Source organism: Mercenaria mercenaria, chromosome 1 (assembly GCF_021730395.1).
Source record: "Mercenaria mercenaria strain notata chromosome 1, MADL_Memer_1, whole genome shotgun sequence".
Lineage (NCBI taxonomy): Eukaryota > Metazoa > Mollusca > Bivalvia > Venerida > Veneridae > Mercenaria > Mercenaria mercenaria.
In genome coordinates, this window is record NC_069361.1 from 42134777 (window position 1) to 42162023 (window position 27247).

At 35.8% G+C, this 27247-nt stretch overlaps 2 protein-coding genes across 2 annotated transcripts; one reads left to right on the forward strand and one right to left on the reverse strand.

Annotated features, from left to right (window-relative positions):
• Positions 1-380: 380 nt before the first annotated feature.
• On the reverse strand, positions 381-13811 carry LOC123523172 (uncharacterized). The gene is made up of 7 exons (XM_053543165.1): positions 13775-13811; positions 4050-4253; positions 3616-3813; positions 2163-2882; positions 1695-1913; positions 865-960; positions 381-730 (listed from the first exon to the last, which is right to left on the reverse strand). The coding sequence occupies exons 1-7, from the start codon at positions 13809-13811 to the stop codon at positions 381-383; spliced, it is 1824 nt and encodes a 607-aa protein (XP_053399140.1).
• Positions 13812-14352: 541 nt separating this feature from the next.
• On the forward strand, positions 14353-26603 carry LOC128557599 (protein CEBPZOS-like). The gene is made up of 4 exons (XM_053545134.1): positions 14353-14467; positions 23154-23293; positions 24807-24851; positions 25849-26603. Exons 2-4 carry the CDS (start codon positions 23167-23169, stop codon positions 25944-25946), a joined length of 270 nt encoding a protein of 89 aa, XP_053401109.1. The 5' UTR covers positions 14353-14467; positions 23154-23166; the 3' UTR covers positions 25947-26603.
• Positions 26604-27247: the final 644 nt, after the last annotated feature.

A 27247-nucleotide genomic window follows, 5' to 3' on the forward strand; every position in this document is an offset into this window, starting at 1 on the left:
TTAACATTATCTTAAAGGTGTCGGTAATAGGAAAGGGGCTTTCGATATTAGGCAAATTGAAAATTTCAAAGAACTTGACTAGATTTGTAGGAGTAATTCTCATTGGTCAATGTGAAAGATAAAAAAGTTGCACATCAATATTTCAACCAATAAATCCGGCTTTGTAAACAGATAAATTTCAATTGCAAAACAGATTGCTCTATCATCCACTATGTACGTTCATGCTTAAGTTGTCGAAAATAGGACCAGTTACTCTATCTCTAAATGATATTTCATCATTTTCTAAGGACATTTTCAAACATGGAAACGTCCATATCAGAACGTCATCAATTCGATTAGCTTGTTGCAATATAAGACTTTTATTCAAACTTTCCGTTTAACTAAGACATTGCAAAATTGCTTACAATATAGCTGTTTATGCCCTCGTTACGTCTAAAACCAGTCCATCGAAATTTTATCTCAGAACTGTTCCCGTGGTACATACTCCGCGGTTGGAACTGAGTAGCTGAAGTTGTCATTAATTCAAGTATCACTTCATTAACTGAAGGCGCATCTTTTAGTATTTTAACACCGTCAGAATATTCAATACTTGTCAGGCCTGCTTTGTTCTTGCATCGGATGGTGGAAAAAATGCTAACATCTGGAACTGTGCTGAGTTTCTTATAAGCATTTCGGGAGTTTATGTCAACGTTTAGAAATGTCTGTATGGACGTATCCCCTTTGGATGTTCCTGTAAATAAGACAATATTCCAGTCGTATGTCAGAAAAAGTGACTGTTACAGTTCAGTGTACACATAATGCGCTGTTAAAAATAACAATTGTTTGTTTAAACAAACAATATAAAGTACATTATTGACGATTTACCTATTGCCCAATGACATTCTTCAATATCTGATTCTAAATCAAATACATCCCAGTGAGTTACAACTTCCATGTCCTTTTGATAGTCAATGTCCATATCTGAAAAGTAAGCACTGACGGTAAATGGATGTTGTTCCTGCTAATTTGGATTTGATTTGTACTTGTTTACATGTGTATAGTATCTCTGTACTTAGTACTATAGAAAGCGAATGCTCAAAAGCTGAACACTGGATACAAGCCTAACTGATTACTCTGTTTATATTCCAAACAAGATATGAAAACATTCATGTCCATTTAATACTCAACTGGCAGAGAAGAAATGTAACAAGGTTCCGCCAAAATACGATATTCACATGCGCACTTAAAACTAGTGACACTTTTTCTTGAATATCATTTCCTACAAATAAAAGAATTAAGAAGATAAAACAAATGCCTTTTTTCTAAACACGTTTATCTAAATCTAATAACAACGTGCAAATGATTTACATGCACATATTAATTCTTAAATGATATCAAAACCCGATACGACATATAACGTTATTTATAGCACTGGAGTCATATTACACCCCATGTTTTACAGCAGCAATGAAAACATCTTCTGTCCAGCGTGCAAAAATACATTTTCTCCGTGACAGATTTAGACTTAAGGTTTTGATTATTATTCCTTCACTTCTTATTAAAAATTATTTCCATATAAATATTCTACCTAACTAATAATAATTATAACTTTATGAGATCATTACTTTACTGATAGCTATACTTTTTGTCCGTGAAGTGTTCTATCTAATTTCTATGACTCTCTTTTTCGATTCAATATTAATCTCGTTACATACCTTTATCTGGGCCATCATGTACATATCTGAATGTTGGTGGTGTAAGATCTATTATCACTGGGGATGAATAGCTTTTCGTCCGTAATACTGCTGCATTGATTGCCACAACAGTGACATGTACATTTGAATTATGCTCGAAATGTAAAGAGTATGCATTAGCAAATGTCCGCCTACCAACACTTGTAAAGGCTTGTAATTGAGTGCCACCTTGAACTGTACCTGAAAAGAAATAAAATGTGAGTAGTTTTCCTAACTAATGTCGAATGATGTAATCGGAGATAGGTTCTTATATTTAAACAAAAACTTTAATAGATATTTCTGTTTATTAAATTATGATTAATTCACGTTATAGGTACGATGATTACTTTACTTTGTATACGATTAATTTACGTTATATAGGCACGACAATTACTTTACTTTGCATATTGAATGATAAAACGTAAAAAACATTCTACTAAAATCAATTACCTATAGCCCATAGATATTCGACAATTTCCGTTTCCTCATCTATAAATATCCATTCTGCATAAATTGAGGACCAGTCGTGAACAAATACCGTGTGCGCATTTATATGTGAGAAGGATTCTGCAGGTTCTGTCACCGAGTGTTTATAAAGCTGAAACACGACATTGTCAACTGCGAAGGCTGTACTTCTTTTCACAGTTCCGATGCTCAAGTTAGTGTCATTTGCTTGCAAGAGGAAGAAGAAAGTATGTTTCTGCCATTCATACGAACCTGTGTTAGACCTGACGTACAGTAAAAAGATGTATCTTTCGTTGCCGACATCAATGTAGCCTTCGTGGGCGGATAAAACCTGTCCTTCGGATGGAATGGTTGACGTGTAAAATGTTAACCGGTATCTTCCGTAGTTTTCAACAGAGAGTGATTGAGAAACCGATCCCTGTAACAAGATATTTGTTCTACCTTGCTCTGCCATGTTTGAATTTAATGTCCGGATGCAGGTTCTCTCGGAAATAAGCCAGTCATTGTTACTAATGTTATGGCAGTACGTTTCATTGGTTTCCGGAAAGTGTTCAAATGAAAAGTCTGCAATGATATTATCTTCACAAAGATCAAATTTGACCCTTGCAGGTGGTGTGACGTCAACAACAATCCCGTTTGAAAAAACGATTTCTGACACATGTCCTGAACCGTCACTTGCTCTTACTCCAGCTCTCACGATGCTACCTGAGGACATATATTTTCTTTTGAAAGTAGTGTCATAAATTGTTATATAAAATATTACAAAACTAATTTCTTATCGATTTATAACTGTTATTGATTTCTGTTTGAAACAATAACGATACATGTACATGAAAGATCAATGGTTTTAAAAAACCAGACATGAAAATCTCCGTAAACGATGCTTCGGTAGTATACTATAATTTACATAAAGATCATTTTAAGTATAACTGCTATGATTCGAACCAGAAGTTAAGGTTATTTACATCTTGTGAAGTTTCGTTGAAATCCAGCCAACAGTTTGACCTGTGAAAGTCGGACAAGATTTTTTCTACCTTTAGATGTGGCTGCCGTTTTGCGCAGCCAAGTGAAACGTGTCGGCGATATGCACAACTAGGCTTGGTAATGATCGCTCATGTGAAGTTTCATCGAAATCCGACCAGCAGAAGTCGACCTGTGAAAGCCGGGCATTTTTTTCTTATATTTTTAGCTCTGGCGACCGTTTTATGCATCGAAGCAGAATGTGCCGGCAATATACACACCTAGGCTTAGTACTGATCACTCCTGTGAAGTTTCTTCGAAATCCGGCCAGCAGTTTGACCTGTGAAAGCCGGACAAGCTTAATGCGGACGGACGGATAGACGGCGAAGACAAAAACATTATGTCTTTCCCACCTATGGGGGAGACAAAATAATTTAAAGATCCATTATAATATTTTGGTTAATTGTAACAAATTCACCTTGTCCAAAAGGTTTCGCTGCAGTGTATTCCTTCCGGGTAGCAATCCCTACATCGTGCAAAGCGTCCACATCACACATGCCATCATTTAGTGAAACACAGTATTCGTAGTTCTTTATTCCGGATTCCAAGTCTGAGAATCCATGCCAAAATGAACGAACTGACTGCATTGAACTTGTAGCATGTATATCTGTCATAACTGAAAATATTTTTGTTTCATTTTGTTCTACTGAATACACACTTCTTTGATTTTTTAAGGCAGTGTATGACTTTAGCAAAATAACTGGCATGTGTTATCAATTCCCTTTTAATAATGTCCATGATCTTATAGAAATTATAGATATTTTAAAATCTGATTTTAGATGTTACTCCTTTTTAGAATTACTAGGTCTTACATATATATGACAGTGTCAATTTTATTTACTAAAGGCTTACCAAAACCATCATGTACAATCCCAGTTGTTGGTGACTGAAGATCCAACATGAAACCATCAGATACTTCAGTGGTGTGGAGTCCAGCAAGATTGTAGGCTTGCACAACTGTATAATAATTCGTATTCTCTTCTAGTTTAAGGCCTGTGATATTGAAACTAGTTACCGATGATCCAAGGTCTTTTGAGAGCGTATGAATATCATGTCCTGTAGATACATATTGAATAAAAAACGCACACATGCTTTTTATAGAATTACACGTATTACATTGTTACAGTAATTGTCGGGACTGTCTCGATTTAACAGCAATGCCTATCAAATGCATTATACTACAATAAATAGGTGAATGATACCACGTTTAGATGCATGAAATACACAAACGTACACTCAATGAATATCCAACTTTTACCTACACTCCATTCGTACCTAAGTATAATTGAATATGTAACAAAAATGTGATAAACCTTGCATTGAGAAATATACATGAATTAATATTGCGCCGCTAATGTCGAGCAAAATCTCTCCCGTGCAGAACACGTACATATTTCTCGATATAATAATCTACTAATGCACAGTTTCATAATAGTCATGACGGATCACGGGGTCGTGAGTTCGATTCCCGGGCGGGCCGTTTGTTCTCAGTGACGATTTGATGAAATACATTGTGTCTGAAATCATTTGTCCTCGACATCCGGTTCATGTAAGGAAGATGGCAGTTACTTGCGAAGATCAGGTTTGTACTGGTACAGAATCCAGGGACACTGGTAACGTTAACTGCCCGCCGTTACATAACTGAAATATTATTTAAAAAACGACGATAAACCAAAAACAAATAAACAAAACGGTAAATAAAACTCATTTAAATGCAGTATTATGGAACCAACGCGCTGGTATTTTTGTAAAACAAATATGATATTCTTTGATTTTTCTTTTCTTTATCAGTTAGTAGATCTAACACAGACAACGCAAGTTTGAACAACAATTTGTTTTACGATATAGCAGACCTTCGTCACGTAGACTGCTTCTTCCTGCAAATTAATAGTATTATATTAAACAATGATATCAAAATGGTATTAGAAGTAGTTTTACAAAAGTCGAGTTACAAAGTTTAAAGCTGTTGATTGTTTTATATACCATTGAGGAATCTTCCCTTTTTCATTTACTATCGTCCATTTGGCGGCGAGCATCGTATCTACAGGTGAATGTAGAATTGTGGGATAATCATCTGGAAATGTCACGTCCAAATATACCTTTACCTCAACTATGGAATTTTCGTTTCCTGTGAAGCATATATGTTCTAAGAAACATTGTGTATGAATACACTCTATATTAAGCATATCATAATGCATCTGGAAGGAGATAACATTTACATATCAAATCAAAGACTTTTATTGTTTGAAGGATTGTTAAAAAGTTCACAATGCCTATACGAAACATAATTACATGCATTGGATCTTGGATGGAATAGGATGACAACAGGCAAACCAGTGTTTTATATGTGCTTAATTGAGCCATTGCGTGAATAGCGTTCCACATTTCCTTCTTGAAATTATAATAAACAAAGAAAAATATAAAACAGGGAATGACACGCACCAAAAACGTAGCCTCCTCAAAACGAAACCCCCAGCACGCACGAAACCCGTGTATCGTTCATATTCGATACTGCAAACTGCATTTACTTAGATGGACCCTTATACAGCGACAATAATTGTATTTCAATTACTGATGAAGGACACATCAAATTAAATGCAAAACATGTTCCATAGAAAACTGCAAACTCAATTCAATTCTTGCAATAAAACCGTATTTGATAGTGATCCAAAACATCATTTTAATAAATATACCAAAACCAGACAAGACATATTCTAAATATGGATATGCACTCTTCGGAGGTGAGAAACTAAATGGGAATATAAATGTAATAAATCGTTGTAAAGAATGTGAAGCTAAAACAAATCAGTTTCTGAAAATCGATATTTTTCATTCCTTCCTCCTTGATGATATACATGTAAAGGTAAATTTGACATAAGACATAATTTTAATAAAAGGTATCTGTTCTAAGTATAGAAACAAACATAAAACGTGTAAAAATGAATTCATATTAGCCCTTATCACGCTGGACACGACTAATTATGATTTTGCGACCATTGTAAATCATTATAAGCCTGCAACTCCGTGCAGTCTGATCATGATCTGCATTTCGCCATTCAATAAGTATATTTTTGGTAAGCACCCCTTTTAACAGTTAATGGAACCGGCCAAATTAAAAGCTGCACAAGTTCATTATATAAATTTACCAGGGTAAGGGTTAGTATGGCTATATAATTTCTATATCCATTGTCGTACTGTCATCCAAGTATTATAAAATTTAATTATATTAATCATCATAAAACTTACCAAGACCACTAATGTGACTATAGATACTTTGATCTTTGCAAAGTTGCCTGTGAGGAGCACAAATGCAATGACCCAAACAGGTGTGGCTCTCACATCGTCTTACTAGCTCCAAAATACCACCGTACAGTAAATTAAATTTCGAGTGGACAACCGCATTTAATAGTCCAACCTATCAATGAATTTATATAAATTATGTTTGTGTGCCTGTGTAAAAGAACATTTCGCAATGATACTGAAATAAAAACATATTGATCACATCACTGAATTGAGGTTGCGAATCATTATATTGATCAAATGAATGTTTGTGCCGGTTTACAAGTTGCGAAATTGAGATTGACATCAAAAGCAACATGCCTCCAAATTTTCGTTCTTGTGTAAATGAGGTTGAATTCCTTAGTGTTGCTATAAGATGATAAGTTTATTTTTTTTTTGTCTGTTTATTTTCACGTTAATATGACTGTATCCTGGTTTTAAAACCTGTTTGATGTTAGACATGTATGAATGACTGATCCATATCTGTAGAAATAAAATACAACTTTTTGTCGTCCATAGGGCACAGCAGATAATCAGCGTTCAAAGCCCGACCTTAAGGCTATTGGACTAAAGGTTGAGACCTTCTTGAATTTGTCATCATGTTGTGTCGTAGATTTTCAAATATTCAAATGCATTTAAGCTATTGTGTTAACACACATACTTTTTTTTGCAGCAATATTTATGTGGACCGTTTTCTGTTTGGTCAAAGATTGTGTACGGAAAGTAAATGTCTGTACTCTTCCATCCTCCAAATATGAAACATTCGAAGTGTGGTTAATATGCATCGGTATACCAGCCACCTGGAAATTACTGGATATGTTTAATACGACACGCACATACATTTTATTATGATGAATCATTTAATATTCGCATCAATATGCTGGATTAAGTAATTCCTGATAGTAACAAAGTCATCAGATAAAACCAATTTTATTTATAGATGATATTGATTACTACTGAACATAAACGTTTAAAACTGTCAACAAAGTACTCCAAACAAAACATGTATCGAAAATATATTACATACAATAATCAATATATATTCAATACAAAACACAAAATATATTGTACACAATGACCCGGGCAGAACTAAACAAATTAGAATTAAGAGATGGGGTCCGAGGTGATGGAACCTGCATATCACAAAAAAACTGTCAGAAGAAATACAAACTTCACTTTTAACTGCGTGAATATTTAAAAAACAAACAACACATATAAACAGTCTGATTCCTTTGCCCCTATTAACAACAACCCTTGTTAAATGGCATCTTCTTAGATATGCATGTGTATTGATGGTATAGGAGAGCCAACAGGACAAAAACTAAAACTCGACATATAAAGGTAAATTCTGGTAAAACTAAGTTAAATCAAGCCGATAAGCAAACTTTTGTTGGCGGCGTGTAACGTTAGCCTTAATTGTGCATATACAAGTACTACAAAAAACAAAAGTTATTTTAGAGAGAACAATAAAATATTACTAAATATTTGACGTTGTAGATTAAATAAATCAGATATTACACTTCTGTAATAAACTTTTGACGAAGACCTCGTTTGAAGTATAGGAGACGTTGGTCGAATTGCTTCTGTCTACAATATGTAACGAGAGAAGGAATCTCGATGCTTCAGCTGAAAATAAAATCTTGTGATAAAAAAATCTTACACATGTGTCTTTTCAAACGTATATAATAAGTTAACAGAACTTCAATTAAATATGAAAATACTCTCAAATTAGATCCTCTAGCAGCTAAAACATTTCACTGAGATAATGCAAACAAGTGAATTTGGCATAAAACACGTCATTACCCTTGAATTTAACGAAGACACTATATATATCATGGATGGTGAAGTGCTTAACAATAGATGAGGAAACAATGTGTTCAAGAACTTTGCAAAGGACACATGCTAATTAAATTGGCCTGTAATTTACTGGATTTGACCTATCACCTTTTTTTAAAAATATATGCAACATATGCGGATTTCCACTGGGATGGAAGTCATCCTTTCTCCAGGGTTTTCTGGAATATGACCTCAAGGATGGGGGATAGTTCTACAGAGAGTGTTGTAAGGTATTAGATCACTAACAGGGAGCCTCCTTTTTGAAGAGTATTCAATTCCTACCATAAACCTAGTTTTACTGCAATTCTTAGGGGGGCGTAGGTTCAAGCCTTACTGGGACCAAATTTTTGTTCTTCTTATTTTCCTTTTTTCTAGTAAGTTTTTACTTCTTTCAAGACTTATTATTGATTTCTTGTTCAAAAATGGAAAAATATGAATTTGATTGGTGATTTCTTGGTGTTCAAAGTGAATTTACAACTTAAACAGAAGGGGTAGAGTTACACATCTTTAAAAATATTGAGTTACATGCGGTGAAAGTTCTCTATTTTGCTTTCACTCTTAGATTATATATTGTGGAAGAAATTTAGTTAGGTTTTTATGTCTGCCCTAAGGTTATTTTTAAATGAAGTAAGCAAAATTCAAAACAGAAACACGGGATTCGACCTTATTTTTTCAATGTTGAAGTATGAATTCTGTCTCAATAAATCCGTTTATTTGAGGCACCATAGAAAAAATGATATTGACATTTTTATTTTGTGTTTTATAATTGTTTACCAATAGTTTGATGCTTCTTTAATTAAAATTAATGGTAAAATGAGTTCTCTGCAAACGTTTTTGATAGTGGCCATCACTTTGAAATTTGTCTCTACTTGAACTTGAGGAGATACCATAAGTTATATAAAATTTATAAAAAAAAAACGGCACAGTAAAAGTTGTTTAAAAATTGCAAAATAGTGCGAAACACGGTTAACTTTCAGACTATACAAAGCAAAGGCCATTTTGTAAACATTACTATTAGTTATCTAATACCTTAAGAATAATAGGCTTGATTTTGTCAGGACCACTGGCCTCATGGGGGTTCAGGTTGCTGAGAAGTTTCTCAATACCATTTGCGCCTATCCTAATATTTGGCATAGTATTGACTGATTCGCCCCTATGGGAGAAATACACAGCCAGAGTTGGGCACCATAGTTTTCTGCTCAAAGAAAACTCCAAATATAAGTGTGAAACCAACTTCGACACAAACGGATGCCATACTAAAGGATTTCACGTGACCGGGGCCGTACACGTGTTTTTGGGCCAAGACAGCTCTTTAAAAACCACGTAACACCCACTTTGCGAAAAAAAAATGCATTTACTGGTTTTACACCCATAACCGTTTCGAGTACCTGTGCTTTTTACTTTCAATTTGGTGTCATTTTTTTCAACAGAATGAATATGAGACAATACATTAAGAATAAAATATGCCATGAATAAGATCCAGAATGGGTCAATGCAAAACAAAAGACCATGACAGCCAGGTCGCTCTGCACTAAATCACAGTCCAGTGTGGTATGGCATACCACCGTTAAGTACTGAAGATCCAGGATGGATCGGTGTCGCTTCGTCGTATCTACCCTTCGTGGGAGGCAGAATTTAGCGCTGGGGTGCAGCAAAATCCCTTTGGAAACCTTGTGGTAGTGCGATTGATATGAGATCTTTTCTGCTAGATGGGGAAAAATAAATAAGTTGCCAGGACCTGTATAAGCTGTTAAAGGATAGAAGAACTTGTATTGAAAAATACCTTTTGACATGATACAGGCATATTACTAGTATAATATAGCCTTGAATATCCGGACTCGCAATGTTTTTACGACTTCTTAGTTTTACATTAAGAGTCTTGAGAACAATGAATTTGGAAATGCATTGTATAAGCATATAGAAACTTGTACAACCCGATTTGAGGTACGTTGAAACTAAAGTCATTTTTGAAGAAATTTGAAGGAATATCAAAATTCTGTTTGGCATATTGGTAGATTACATATCGCGGGTTAAGCGCAAAACGGTTGTAACTCCTTCTTTATTTCATATAAGTTGCAACCGTTTTGCGTTAAGCCCGCGATATGTATCTTAGTAGTCAATTTAATATTTTGTCCAAATATTTTCAAAAGTAGTGGATCGAAAACGTCCAAAATCCTGGACGCCTACCATTCAAAATAAATTAGATGTGGGCTGTAATATCAAATATCAATGCTGATATATTCTGCCACAGACCTTGTAGGCTACTTTGTATAATTATAACTTATATAAAAAGAAAACATACCTAAGCATTTTTACAATGTATATAAACAAACAGCTTTTGCATATATACCCTGTTACTTTGTTTTTTAAAAGTGTCATTTTCTGATTCGTGTTACTCTTAACTTTGTTCGAAATGTCTTACAGTTTCTTTGTTGTTGTTGTTGTTGTTGTTGTTGTTTTATTTTATTTTTAAAGATTTTCAATCTACCAGAAAGATACAGACCTGTCCGCTTTAATCTTTGTGAATTTCAGCCTACATATACCACACACACAAAACGCAACAGGTCTAACTTTTTTTTTACATTATAATTATATACAACAGTTAGTGCAACCTAATCATGTATAATATGATTTTTATGAAAAAGGGTCATACATTTAAAAAATGGCTCTAGTTTACATGTTTGACTGTATTTTCTCTGGCTGTTCTGGCCAGCCAGAGTAACCAGAACCCGTGCGCATTTCAGCTATTCCTGGTTACTCTGGCCAGCCAGAGTAGCCAGACTATGTGAAAATTATGAAACAGGCTGTCCTTGTCAGCCACAGTAACCAGTGTTCTGATTACTCTGGCTACTCTGGCAACAGGTTTACTTATTTTCTTTGGCTATTTCTGATTAGCAGGGTATCTAGTAACAATGGCCATCTCGGAAATTCTGGCTGTCCTGGCTAGCCAGAGTAGCCAGAGCAAATGAAATCATGGTCACTCTGACTACTCTGGCTGACCAGAGTAGCTAGAACATATTAAAATCCTAGAACGTCTGACTACTCTGGCTGCTGTCTGAAAAATAAGACAATTCTTTGAAGTCCGTTTTATGAATCACTTTATACATATAAAACACTTAAAAATCAAACCTGAGAGTACCAAAAGGGCCATTTCGCAATTGGTATTACAATATTTTCTCTGGCTATTCTGGCTAGTCAGGGTAGCTAGAACCAATTGACATCTAGGAAATTCTGGCTGTTCTGGCTAGCTAAAGTAGCTATAGCAATTGACATCCTGGTTACTTGGCTACACTGACCAGACAGAGTAACCAGATTTCTGGCTACTCTGGCTGAACTCTGGCTATTCTGGCCAGCCAGAGTAACCAGAATTCTGGCTACTCTGGCTGAACTCTGGCTACTCTGGCCAGCCATAGTGACCAGAGTTCTGGCTACTCTGGCTACTCTAAATAGCCACTTGAAAATACAATGTGGTTATTTAATTGAAATTCAGTTTTAAAAATGCTATTTAGATAGAAATGACATATGAGTCGCGCCATGAGAAAACCAACATAGTGGGTTTGTGACCAGCATGGATCCAAGATCCATGCTGTTCGCTAACAGTTTCTCCTATTCCAATACGCTTTAAATGCAAACAGCATGGATCCTGACCAGACTGCTCGGATCGTAGGCTGGTCTGGATTCATGCTGGTCGCAAAGCCACTATGTTTGTTTTCTAATGGCACGTCTCAATTATTAAATTTCATAATCAAATTCAGCTAAGACTGAAAAACTTTTGTGAACATGGGACCTCGTTACTCTGGCTGCTCTGTCTGACCAGAGTAGCAAAAACATGTTAAAATCCTAGAAACTCTGGCTACTCTGGCCAGCCAAAGTAACCAGAGCAAATGAAATCCTGGTGACTCGGGCTACTCCGGATACTCTGTCTGACCAGAGTAGCAAAAACATGTTAAAATCCTAGAAACCCTTGCTACTATGGCTGAACTCTGGCTACTCTGGCCAGCCAGAGTAACAAGAGTTCTGGCTACTCTTGCTACTCCAGAGTAATCAGAGTTCTGGCTACTCTGGCTAATCCAAATAGCCACTTGAAAATAGTTATTAACTTGAAATTCAGTTTAAACATGCTATTTAGATAGAAATGACATATTAAGTTTCATAATCAAACTCAGCTAAGACGGAAAATGTTTGGTGAACCAGGTTACTCTGGCTACTCTTAAAATCCTAGAAACTCTGGCTACTCTGGCCAGCCAGACCAACCAGAGCAAATAAAATCCAGGTGACTTGGGCTATTCTGGATACTGTGGTTGACCAGAGTAGCCAGAACATTTTAACATCCTAGAAACTCTGGCTTTTCTGGCTGAGCTCTGGCTACTCTGGCTGAACTCTGGCTACTCTGGCTGAATTCTGGCTACTCTGGCCAGCCAGAGTAACCAGAGTTATGACTTCTCTGGCTGAACTCTGGCTACTCTGGCTGAACCCTGGCTACTCTGGCTAAACTCTGGCTGAATTCTGGCTGCTCTGGCTACTCTGGCTGCTCTGGCTAATTTCACGATATGGATGTGCGTGAAATTAGCCAGAACAGCCAGAATAGCCAGAGTTCAGACAGAGTTTAGCCAGAGTAGCCAGAGTTCAGCCAGAGTTTAGCAAGAGTAGCCAGAGAAGTCTGAACTCTGGTTACTCTGGCTAGCCAGAGTAACCAGAGTTCAGCCAGAGTAGCCAGAGTTCAGCCAGAAAAGTCATAACTCTGGTTATTCTGGCTGGCCAGAGTAGCCAGAGTTCAGCCAGAGAAGTCATAACTCTGGTTACTCTGGCTGGCCAGAGTTTAGCCAGAGTAGACAGAGTAGCCAGAATTCTGGTTACTCTGGCTGGCCAGAGTAGCCAGAGTTCATCCAGTATCCAGACATCTGGTTACTCTGGCTGGCCAGAGTAGCCAGAATTCAACCAGAGTAGGCAGAGTTTCTAGATTTTGTAACATGTTCTGGCTACTCTGGTCAGCCAGACTAACCAGAGCAAATAAAATCCAGGTGACTCGGGCTATTCTGGATACTATGGCTGACCAGAGTAGCCAGAACATTTCAACATCCTAGAAACTCTGGCTTTTCATGCTGAACTCTGGCTACTCTGGCCAGCCAGAGTAACCAGAGTTCTGGCTACTCTAGCTGAACTCTGGCTACTCTGGCCAGCCAGAGTAAACAGAGTAATGACTTCTCTGGCTGAACTCTGGCTACTCTTGCTGAACTCTGGCTACTCTTGCTAGCCAGAGTAAGCAGAGTTATGACTTCTCTGGCTGAACTCTGGCTACTCAGACCAGCCAGATTAAGCAGAGTTATGACTTTTCTGGCTGAACTCTGGCTACTCTGGCTGAACTCTGGCTGCTCTGGCTGCTCTGGCTGCTCTGGCTAATTTCACGTACATGTGTGAACCCCTTAAGCATTACACACGAAACAGTAACCACAGGAACTCACTGTAAAGCACCAACACGGTTATTGCATAATATCCCATGTTCCTACATTACAAGACTAATGTGAATAAAATTACTCTCCCTATACTACGTGAATCCCCTAACAACAGGAACACACTGTAAAATACATGTAAATACGCTCACGTAACGATATATAGATCAATGTCCAGGAATCGTTAACGTAGTTACTAGACGATTTTGCAGAAACCAGACCACCAAAGGAAACACCATTACGTGCACTACGAAACGGGACAGGTGACAGTTTTTATCCAACAAGTCCGTCCCTAGAGGGGATCTTAAAGCTAGGCTGTGACTAAATACAGAGTTGGTGCGCCCGTGATATATTACAGACTCCGGTGTATACCGGATTAACTAAATTTGAACAAAAATACCTTAAATGTATATATTTTGTAACCATGGTGATTCTAACCCTAACCTTTAGTCAGTATATTATGCACATTATACACTAAATGCGTGCGGACATGCAAGAAAATGAGTATTTTTGCCGTGCGTTCCATTTGATAATAATTCCGCGCATGCGCTGAACGGCTGCACCAACTCTGCAATGAGAAACATTCTTAAAGCTATGGAGTCTCCCACCTATCCCGTCATCGCACAGTCAAAGAGCAAAGCATAGTACCCAACTATTTATTAAAGGGCTAAACAATTTAACTGGAGTGTGTCTCAGAACAATACGGTAATGACCTCTTGCGATAAAACGTTTGATATTTTTAATAAACAATGGTCGAAAATGGCTATGTCCGAGAATTATACGACATTTGTAAATCAAATCTGCATAAAAAACAGGTTGTGAACTGATTCTGACTTGAGTAAACCTACGACAGTGCGACAATTTCCTATTTTTCTATTATTCATCCAATGTTTGAGCCTCAAATACTTCCGATGAAAAATAAGTAAATTTGAGACTGGAGAGCCATTATTTTTATGGTTTACATTATTTATTAGTACCTTGTTTGCAGTTCATCAGCTATATACAAGAAATGTGGGCTAAGCGGATGCATTCGTTATATACACTTTCCAATTGAAAAGTGATATACAGTGACTGCTGCTAACTCGGATAATTTCGTTTAAGTCTCTCAGTGTAATCAAAGAAAGACACTTCGTTGGTACTTGGAAATATCTACATTTGTTAAGCCAAGATATACGAAAAAAGAAGTTATGTCGTCTTTTTCGAATGTAGATAATAGTAATACTTATGTGTCTGACATATAGTAGAATAGTGTAGATTTAGTTGCTATAATCAGGCCAGTGACGTAACTGTCCCTTAAATGATGTACAAGTCCATCAGGTTTTAGGGCGAATGTGGGAACATGCTCCCCCAGATTGTTTTCCTTTATACATTTTGGAGGTATTTTCTGTAGACATTGCTCAATCAGCGAATCGTCAATTTTAACATGTTAAATTGATTATTTTCTTGAGAATTGAAGTTCAACGGATCAGTCCGATTCGACGGCAAGCAGGCTAGTCCTAGCAGACACTTTCAACTTCCGGTAGATGGAATTCCTGAAACAAAATATCTCCGTGATGAACATTGACGACCCTGGATTGTGCTTGTACAAGGGCCATTCTAAAAGTAATAATAATCGTACCTTCCGTAGAAGTTTGACATGCAAGAAATTCGTGATTTACATGGATGATACATGTATGGATGACTCTATAATCATATCGTATCGGAGATTTTTAGTATCAGGTGTAGTCATGTACACTAAGCAACTCATGAGATTCTCACCAAGCACTTCGGTTTAAAAAGAGTTGAACAGTACCAGTAATTAAATGTTTAAAGGGGTGCTTACCTAAAAGATACTGACTGAATAGCGAACAGTGCAGATCACGGATGTGCAGTCTGATCATGATCTACACTGGTCGCAAAGGCAGAATCAATCGTATTCAGCATGATAAGGTTTAATTAATGGCCAGTGAAACAGCATAGTACATAGTATTACTTGCATGTGGATTGCATTGTCCCTACCCACCGCTCATACACAGACACACACCCGTGCCCACTTCTGATCAGTTTTATTGTTTAAATATGGACTTTTTAATCCATTTTTTTATTTTTAGGCTTTGATGTCACATGTTACTAAGTCGAGTAACTATGTATTATACTACAATCTAATATTGTATTCCAATCCGTCTAAAATGCGGGTCATTCTAAACGATTAACATCTGATCGTAAAAATTAGAAAATATTTTTGTAAACTTTTACTACCTGTCCACATTAAGCAGCCACAGGTTATAACATATACTTATTTTTTTCAAACGATATACACAACATAAGAATGTCATTATTATTTTTTGCTGAGTAAGTGAATTTGGAGCTGCTCTCTTCAAGTCGCTCTCACTTTAGTGTCCGCTGATATATGCAGATAAATTATACATTGGTACGAAGTATATTTATAAAATACACCTATCAAAAAGTAAGTCCATTTTGAGAAAAAAAATGTGATAAAAAAGCTTTTTAACAGGTATTTTAACCAAAATCATTTTTTTAAAAAAAAGAGGTATTCTGAGTCAGTATTTTTCTGTTGTATTCTACTAAAAATAGTTGTTTATTCATAACTTGTGTACACCTCAGTTCTCTTTCATCACCCTAGTGTTAGGGTTATGGTACTGCTATCCCGTCCGTTTGAAAATATCATGACTTCATGTCAGTAGTTAGTCTTAGAACAGACTCAGTTAAACCGAGTCTGCTATTATTTTGCTTGGTTGCATTCTGTGCTTCCAAAGGATCTTTTTACAGATTTTATTGACCATTTTATTAATATATACATTGGATAATGTTTTGTTTCAGTGTTAAAATTTATAAGAAACCTGTTTTATTTTTCATTACATGGTCTTATTTTTTAATTTAAACATAATATTTTGTGTGATTTAAACGATCATAACGTTTTCATAGCATTCCAAAGTCATTTCACTAAATTAGTGTCCGTAGACCTGTAGATGTGCATCTACAAGAAATGAATAACAGCTGGAGCAGATAACAGCAATATTTAAAGTGATTTGGAATACCCGGATCAGAGTTGACTGAGGTCGGGAAACTCTAAATATTAGGCAAAGTAAGCTATGGCGTACCGTTAGGGTCGAAAATGCCGATTTAGCTTTAAGACAATTCGATTTAGTATGACCCAGGGTCGGACATATTCCAATTAGTATGACCCTGGTTGAGAATTAGCTTAAAGCTATTTCATTTAGTACGACCCAGGGTCGGACATATCATATTTAGTATGACCCAGGTTCGGAATTAGCTTAAAGCTATTTCATATTTAGTACGACCAAGGGTCAGACATATCGGAATATGTCCGATCCAGGGTCATACTAATTGTAAATATGTCCGACCCAGGGTCATACTAATTGTAACTATGTTCGACCCAGGGTCGTACCAAAGATGGCTGCCGTAATTGAGGGTCATACTATTTCGGAATTAGCTTAAAGCTAATTGGAATATGTCCGACCCAGGGTCATACTATTAAATTGGAATATGTCCGACCCAGGGTCGTACTAATTCGAATTGTCTTAAAGCTAAATAGATTTATCTTAATTCAGGGTCATACTATTTCGGAATTAGCTTAAAGCTAATTGGAATATGTCTGACCCAGGGTCATACTAATTGGAATATGTCCGACCCAGGGTCGTACTAATTCGAATTGTCTTGAAGCTAAATAGATTTGTCTTAATTCAGGGTCGTACTAATTCGATTTAGTATCATACAAATTGAAATTGTCTGACCCAGGGTCGTACTAAATGAAATAGCTTTAAGCTAATTCTCAACCAGGGACATAGCCTACTAATTAGAATATGTCCGACCCTGGGTCGTACTAAATCGAATTGTCTTAAAGCTAAATCGGCATTTTCGACCCTAACGGTACGCCATAGTATGGAATACTTTATAAACAAATAATGTATTTTATTGGAAATTTAATGGTCTATTCACGAATAATTTAAATAAAAATAAATTTGTACATGATGAAGCCTCAGTTTCGTTTGAATTCTTTGAAAACTGGTTAGGACCCTCTTAAATGACTATGTTTTAATATTTCTGGTCATTTTTCCACTTAAGGTCTTATACAGCTGTAAACTAAAATCTTTTACCGTCGTTTTACAGCTGTATAACTGGTCCCCTACAAGATACAATAACCATACTTGACAAAGTTACTTCCCTTTTATTTAAGAACGACATTTGTAGTCACGAAAACATTTGACAAAGGTGAAAGTATTACTCATTATTTCGTTGTTTATTTTGGGAAATACTGTGTGCCGGTTTAAGTGTTTAATATCTTTGTATTACATAGTTTTATATCCCATAAAATGATACGACAATATTCGTGCAATGTTTACGCAGGGGGTTAAAATGTGTCAATGTCACGCAGACTCGCATTGAGACTTACATTTACTCTATATATATTACAGAGACCGTTGCGCATAATTTAGTTGGGCTATATACACAGTGTATAGACTCTCTGTACGCCCAAACGGAAGTCGCCAATAACTAGGCGTTCACTTTCGTTTTTCAAATTTTTGGAAGCTGTCGGTAGTGAGTATTTTTATGTTTTTCTTTGGCTCTTTGAAATAAATATTCTTGTTGTATATATTTTTCAATGTATGATAAATGTCTCTGCAACAAACTGCCGTTAAATAGACATTAACACATGAAATTAAAACGTATTTTCACCCAAAACCCAGCAGGTCAAAGCAAAAGACGATACATTCAGGCTAAAAATGCCCATTATTTAGGAACTGCGAGTGAAATACATGTCAGAACCGCTTCCGAATGTTAAATTATAAATCCATGCAAGTGAGTTTATACCTACAAATATGAATTTACAATCCTGAATAGTTTAAATATTGTTTAATTCAACATGCATCTGAATTATGCACTGACCGCCTAGTCGCAAAACTTTCTATAAAACTGTCCCACTATTCGCCAAAACACTGTACGCCTATTCAATAAAGAAATGACGACGTGTTTCGGCTTGTAGGCTCTATACACTGTACTTATTGAATTTATAAATATAAGTTTTGTTTTGTATTTTACTTGCGACAGTGAAACAGTATTTATTGGTCTGTTTCACCAACGATGTCCTTGTCTTGGACAAGAAATATAATCTGTGTACGTGTTTCCGTTAACATACGAGAAAAATATACATGTTGTATATTTATTCCGCTCAGCTTGACAGGACACTGTTTTTTTTTTCCTTTGTATTTTCAGCTCGACTATTCGGGGAATAGCGGTGCTATTCTACTCGCCCCGGTTTCGGTTAAAGTTAAGTTTTTCGGCAACCTTTTTTCTGTCACATCTTTTTCTTGTTTTACTTTTGCTTATACCTTACTGTAACTTCACATAAACATTGTGCAAACAAAGCCTTTTTATGCAGGGACTTCCCATTATACCCAAGGTGAATGTCACTCTGTGTTGTTCTTGAATTTTTTTTTTTTTTGAGTTTAAGCTCCGCCAACAGACAAACGCGTTGTCTATATGAAAACTTTGTACAAAGTGTCCAAAACGAGTCCGCTCATATATCTTCCAAGACGGTGGTTAGTTATACGTGTAGAACAACTGATGTAAACGTTAGGACCCAGGTCATTTTCATTTTGATTTGTAGCGATTACTGCAATAATTATTAATGCAAAAAAAAAAAAAAAAAAAAAAAAAACTGGATATTAGCTTCAATCTGCTTGATTTTGACTGATATCAACTGTGACTTGGAGCCGGATGTTAAAATAAACAGAAATTACCAATAACCGCGCCGACGGCAGCTGTTTCTTCTGTGAATGATGATAAAGCTCCCGAGGTAAAGTTCGAACAAGTCTCTGAAATGCCGGAAATGGATCAAACACTGAGTTGTGCCACGTAACGATTATATGAATGATGCGTTAGTGATTTATGTGTAAAGAATATAGTCATTATTACAAAAAATAATTTCAAACACTATGCAGGTTAGAGTTTATTAGTACGCATTTACCAAATTGAATTAGTCGCGCGGCAGTGCCGCGCTAGACTAAATTGATTTGATAATTACTTACTAATAAACACTAACCTTTACGAAAAGTGGATTCGAAACTGCAGTAATAACATATAAAATGGATATTATAACTATTACTTTTTAACTGTTGGTTATCATAAAACAAAGTCAAATTATTGAAATACATGAATGAAAAGAAGTTCTGAATAGGCGTACAGTTTTTCGACTAAGCGTTCAGTCCGGATTTTAGAAATTGCGATTAGTGGGCCAGTAATCTATCGACTAGTGGGACAGTGTAATCGGCATATATGTCTCAGAAAAACACATTTTCCAACAAACACATTCGTTACCATAGAGCCATGCTAGTATTTATCGATGAGTAAGATATTTATCTACGAAGTAGCAAAGGTTTTAATTCTTTGCAAAAGCTCAAGATATATGCATTTCAAAGAATTGATAGTTTTATTACAAAATCGAACAAATACCCACACGTAATTTGATTTGAAATGAAGTATATTAAGAGTTTTAATAGGCGTGTTTGGTATCTACGTAAACAGTAGCTCTTAAACAATACGTTGATTAAAAGTACACTTACTTTATACGATATTAACGTAATAAACAATGAAAATCCAAGCCATCCGCGACAGCAAAACTTTGTGTTTTGATTTCTGAACGCCTAGTTTTTGGCGACTTCCGGTTGGGCGTACAGAGAGTCTATACACTGTGATATATATATATCATAAACGTGGGCAGGTATAAATAATGAGACCTCGGGTAGACCGATTTTATACATTCGGATATTTCACGTTGTCTCGACCAGTCAAAAACAGTATGATGATATTCAACTCTTCATAGTTGGGCCATATCTCCACTCGCGTCAAACACCCGAAAGACCAAAATAGTGGAGGAAATTTCCGATGAAAATTTCATCTCTGCCGACGCTTTAAATGCCGATTATGTCACGAATTGGCCATAACTTCAAATAAATCTTACATGTATCAAAAGGGGATTCAATTATACTCAATGATTTATGTAATAATTATGAAGTAATTTCCAAAATTACGAATTTTCTGGTGATTTAAACCGATGCCTCACATAGATACAAGTTTTTATAAGCCAAAGTTCTTTTTAAAAAATCCTGTAATTTTTGCAGTTAGATGAATTATCTAAACCACTGGTTTAATATATCTGATAATTTTTATTGGACTGCCAGTGCCAACCATTTTATACATGGGTTACATATGGATCAGCCAAACATTAAACATTCCACACTCTATAAATTTATAATTTTTTTTATACAATTTATCCTAAATGAAAGTTACTGTTTAAGGTTGCATTTGTGTATTTAAATTACTTCATTAATTAAAATAGCATACATTTCTCTTGATAATTTTTGTATGATTTAGAATGAGGCTTTATAAGAATTCATTTTAAGTAAATATTTACTGTAATGAGATAATTTTGAACAGATGTTTGCAAGGGCGGATCCAGCACCCCCCCCCCCCCCCCCCTTCACACACACTAAAAATTCGCCGGAGCATAGGTAATTTGTCTTTTGTTCTTTGTGAAAAAGTGCAAAATATGCATTTTTTCGCTCGCTACGCTCGCATACATAATTTATCTCTTGTTCAGTTCTGGGTGAAAAAATATGCATTTTTTCTCGCTCGCTACACTCACATAGGTAATTTGTCTTTTGTTCTAGGGAAAAAATGCATTTTTCTCGCTTGCTACGCTTGCACAATAAAAATCCAACAAAATTTGCATGTTCTTTACCATTTCTATGTTAATAGCCCTTGGTAGCCATTCCCCATAAAAAAAAACTCAGAAATCGGGCTAAGAAATTCCATTCCGAGATATTTACGCAAGAATAAGTCTGACAAGTCATAAATTATCGAATGTAATTAGCATGTTATTTGGGTTGATATTGTCACAAAACCTGTCCTTTTTCAAATAAAGTACCTCAGAACGCCCAGAATGCACCAGATGGGTTCATTGTTTTCAAAATTTTCCGAGGAGGTGGGGGGGGGGGGGGGGTCTTACACCAAATCCTGTAGTCGCCGCTGGTTTGTTCTATCCATTCAGTACATGTCTATTCAGTGCGTTCTGCACGTTTGATAAACCAGAAGTGATAGCGTAACGTCATTTATCCAGAAAATGTAGAATAAAGCCAGGATTCGGTGTACGGAAATGAAAATCATTTTATGAATTAATTGCAGCCTTTGAGTAAATTTATTTCAATGGAACTGTTACTATCTTTCTACAGTTAAAATATGATTTTAAAACATCTCACATGTTAAATAATTCAAATATAATATCTTAAAATTAGCGTGAAATGTGCGGTTCACTTTAATCATTGTCAGATATCTCAAAAATAAACACATGGACCTATATATTTTATTTCACCACATTATAGGCAATATATTTATTTACAAATTATTTATGTGAGAAGTTTCATTAATATCTACATTGTAGAAAAATTTTATTCGCGAAAATGTTATAAAAGGTATGATTTTCCCATAGACTCCCATTATGAAAACTTGCGTGAGGTCCAAATTTTTCAGATCAGTCTAGCAAAAAATCAAGTACACGACTGTATCTTTTTTATTTGCTGAATTGTCCAAGTATACTCTGAAGATTTGAAAAATACCTTAACTCTTAGCCTGCTGCAGGCGAATTTAACAGCCTTTGCAAACAGCTTGGAACCAGATCAGACGCCGATTAAATCGGCGTCTGATCAGGTTCCAAGCTGTTTGCTACTCTGACAATATTTCTTCCAATTTTGGAGCAAATTGAATGAACTTTACAATTTTAGCAGACGACATTTCCAGCAGACCACAATTTATCTAGCATGCTAAAGGTTAAACTGATGCATCCGCTACCTGTTTTGTACACAAAACATGACTGTGTTGTTGCAACCTTCTTCATATTCTCATCTCCATTGGCTGAAAAATTTATTATCTGATGCATAAAACATATTTAAAAGTTTACCCCAAAGCCAGGACATATTGAAACAAAATAGTTTCTTAGAAAATAGAAGTACTTATTGTCTGTTAATACATGGCTCAGTAAAATAGTGCAGTAGATTATCCTGTCTATGTTTCCTGTTACAAGTGTCTGAAAGTATTGATCGAAACTATGGCTAAAAAGTATTTCTTGTTCCAGCCTGTTCTTGCCCATCTGTATGCACTGAATTACTGAAAGCACTGAAAATCCTAGAATATTTCACTCTTGACTGTGTGATGATCAGTGTTTTCCATGGTGACAATTTGTTAATAGCATAAATGCATACAGACCAAACATACATTTAATACCGTTTTTGCCTGTTCTCTATATACTTAGTCAAGTTTCTGATTTCATTTAATTGCAGTACTATTTTAAAATACTCTATGTTTTATTTTTCAGTATTATCTTCATAATGAGAAGAACACCTGCAAAACCTCAAAAAAGCCTCGGTTTTACAATAGGGAAATGGTTTCTGGTAGCGGAAGGTGTATTGGTAGCGTATGCATACTCAATCTACTTCAAGCTCAACAGATATCAAGGTAAACTATTTTTAGACTGTTAAGGTACTAAGGTAAACAATTCATTTATTGTTTATTTAGGTTCTATGGTAAAATTATTATAGAAAAAAAACTGATTTCTTAAAGGGATGTACATCCAGGTGAACTTCACAATTCCAAACACAATAAAATCTGTAAAAAGATCCTTAAGTTAAAATTGATAAAGTATTATGAACGCTGGTGTTTTATGGGTATACTAGTAAAGTACATTTATGAGTATGCTAATAAGGTACACTTACGAAAAAATGCTAATGATCGGGGTACACATATGAGTATGCTAATATAGTACAAAAAATTATGAAGTACATTTAACGAAGAGTATGCTAATAGAGTACTAGGGTGTTTTTACATTTTATTCATAGTTACTGCTAAAAGCAGTATATTTTTGTCGAGCCCGCTTGCGGTGAGCTCGATATAATTGTCACTTTTGGCGGGTCGGTGTATGTGCGTGCGTTCGTCCGTCCGATTTTGTCCGGACCTTAACTTTGACCTGCATGGACCAATCCTGTTTATATTTGGCATGAAGGTTTACCTTAATGAGAAGGAGTGTCATGCGCAAACCCCATGTTCCTATCTCAAAGGTCAAGGTCACAGTTGGAGGACAAAGGTCAAATTGAAGTTTGTCCGGAGCATTTCTTCTTCATGCATGGTGGGATTTTGATGTAACTTGGCATGAATGTTCACCATTATGAGACGGAGTGTCGTGCGCTAGAACCAGGTCCCTAGGTCTAAAGTTAAGGTCACACTTAGAGGTCAAAGGTCAAATTGAAGTTTGACCGAAGCATTTCTTCTTCATGCATGGTGGGATTTTGATGTAACTTGGCATGAATGTTCACCTTTATGAGACGGGGTGTCATGCGCAAAACGTCCCTAGGTCTAAGGTCAAGGTCACACTTAGAGGCCAATGGTGCTGGCGGGCTCGACATTCTGCCCGTTGGCATGCGGAATGTATTTCTAGTCAAAGTTGACATGAATCTGGGTGGGTTTACCATGAGATTTTTGAAAAAAAAATGTATTTACATGAGTTTTACCTTTTGTTAGGACACCCAAGATAAGTAGATTCTCCTTATTGAGGTAAATGATAACGTTTTGTTCAGATGCAAAGGAGAAAGGTTTCATACTGGGGTAAATTATGTTACACTTTTTATATCCACATCTGACATGCTTTGGGATAACCTTTTACATTGGAATTTTTTTGTACCTATAGGCTTTTAACCTTTAGCATGCTAGATAAATTGTCGTCTGCTGGAAATGTCGTCTGCTAAAATTGTAAAGTTCATTCAATTTGCTCCAAAATTGGAAGAAATATTGTCAGAGTAGCAAACAGCTTGGAACCTGATCAGACGCCGATTTAATCGGCGTCTGATCTGGTTCCAAGCTGTTTGCAAAGGCTGTTAAATTCGCCTGCAGCAGGCTAAGGGTTAAAGTTTAGTTACTGTAATATTATTCTAGGAATCATGTCTAATCTGAGTGATGTGTCCATTTTCTATTGCAGATTACAGATACAAATACCATAAGGAGCATCCGTGGATTTTGAATAGTAAGTCTTTTTGGTGAAGGAAAAATACCCAATCCTAAAATCTAAAAAAAGTCATTTAACAAGAACGAAACTCTTGGAACTGAGCACAAAAACTATACTATGTTTAATTGATAAGTCTGAAAATATGTTGGGTTTCAGTTTGAAGTTTTGTTTGTGTTTCTTCTGTTCAGTGTTTATACTGCAGACACATACTAGGATACATAATTTATCTGCAAATTACCTTTTTATGCCCGCATTGTTGAATACTCGGGAAGCATACAGAATTTGAACTGTCTGTTAGTCCATCAGTTGCACTTTCTTGTATACTCGAATCCTCCTACAGTTTTTATCTAATTCAGATGATTTTTTTGTATGTGTCATCTACATGAAGTGGGTATGCAAATAGCAGGAGTTTCATGCTGACTTATGATCCTTATTGAACTTAAAACCAGGACCTTGTGTACTGAACTCCTACTACAGTTTCCGTCCTATTCAAATGAAACTTGGTAAATATCATCATCATCATCATGAAGGTGACATGTGCCTATTTTCAGGACTTTCGTGTCCATTTCTTTTTCTTTTTCTTGTTTTTTTAGTAATGCCTCTTTTATTATATTACATCTATATTTATTCCACCAACCCAGTTCAGATGAAACACAGTATACATCATCAATATCAAGGGAACATGGGTATATTTTCGAGAGGTTTGGGTTTGATATTTTTTCAGGGACTATGCGTCGTACATGTTGACATCATTCTTGCCAGTGCACTTTAGTCTTTTTCCAAGAAATGTATAAAATTAGTCATACCCTTCTAAAAACAAATACAAGGAAATCTTTGAATCTGCATCACATAATTAAAACCAGAACAATTAATTTTTAATTAAAGAACATGGAAAGGCAAAAAAAAAGTATGATACATATGAACCCTCATGTATTTGTGGTTATTGACTTGCTTGTTTATCTGTTTAATTATTTATGTTTAAAAAATTTAGTTATTTTACTTCTTACCATTTCAGTGTACTACAAAGTAGGTGAAACAATTGGTGGATTAGACACTCGAAATAAGGACTTGGAACATTGGAGACGTCTTGAAAGCTCTGAAAATAAGTCTTGATAAAAATATACTGTGAAATCATAATACCTGTAGGGGACAAATTTTCATTAACCTTTACACTGCTAAATTTCTTTAATGAACTTGTCCATCTTCCAATCTGAACAGTACCATTAACTATTAAAAGGGATGCTTACTAAAATGATACTGACTGAATAACGAACAATGCATATATTGACCAGACTGCACAGGTATGCAGCCTGATCGTGATCTACGCTGTTTGCAAAGGCAGAATCAATCCTGTCCAGCATGATAAGGGTTAAGAAATACAGTTTCCATTCATCCTGTCTTCAGAAGCTGAAATTCACAAACTCATATCCCCACGAAACCCACAGATTTAATGCCCACAAAATTAAATTATTTCAGTTTTAGTTAAAATTGGAAATTATTAGTGTATCAGTTGACATTGTATTAACAAAGGCTCTCAGAAGCATTTGATACCAAGTGTTAAACCCAGACCAGTTTCCCATACGAAGAAGTGATGCAGACGAAATTCGGTGTTAACGAACAAGATAATTTATTTAATGAAACGGTTGTCTGTTTTAGTTCTTTTATTCGATTTCATGAAATACCTGCATGTGATATGCCTTCATTTTATCTATAGATAGTAATATAAATGAATCATGTTTTACATGTTTTTGTAATAAAATGAAAGTTGAATGTGATGTAAGTTGTTGTATAAAAATCCTGCCCGTCATATCAATATTTTGGCTTTACATAAATGATGATGTACACAATGTTACCTTTCGTCTAACCTTCATTTTGTATGAGTTACAAGTCATCAATAAGTTTGTGAATTTTAAACTGGTGAAATATAAAATAAAATACATGTTCCTGTTTCCAAGCAGGAACAATATAATGCAATGAGTTTCACCATATACCGTTGCTTCATCCTTTTACATTTCATTTCTTGTCACATCCTGTAAGTGCAGAACAGACTGAAAGCAGTGACTTGGCGTTAATGTGTACATGTCTTATCATGACAACCGGAATTTCTTTTCCAAGAATCCAGGTGACGGAATGTTCCTACGCTTGTTTCTTACAGCAACCTTAACAATGTCAACGTATCACTTCCAGCATCAGACGAAACATTTTCGATTTTGGCAGCACTTTTCACAAGAATATGCAACATTTTCATCCCTGTAAATACTGATCCAGTCACCCAGACACAGGACACAAACAGCAGTACACGTTTCAATTTTTCACATAAGTGGTCGCAAATTACTAGAGATATTGCATGTCAAACTTCCATTCTTAAACTCTGGCGTAGTTTGGCTGTTCTATCCCCTTTTGTTTTATTCTTC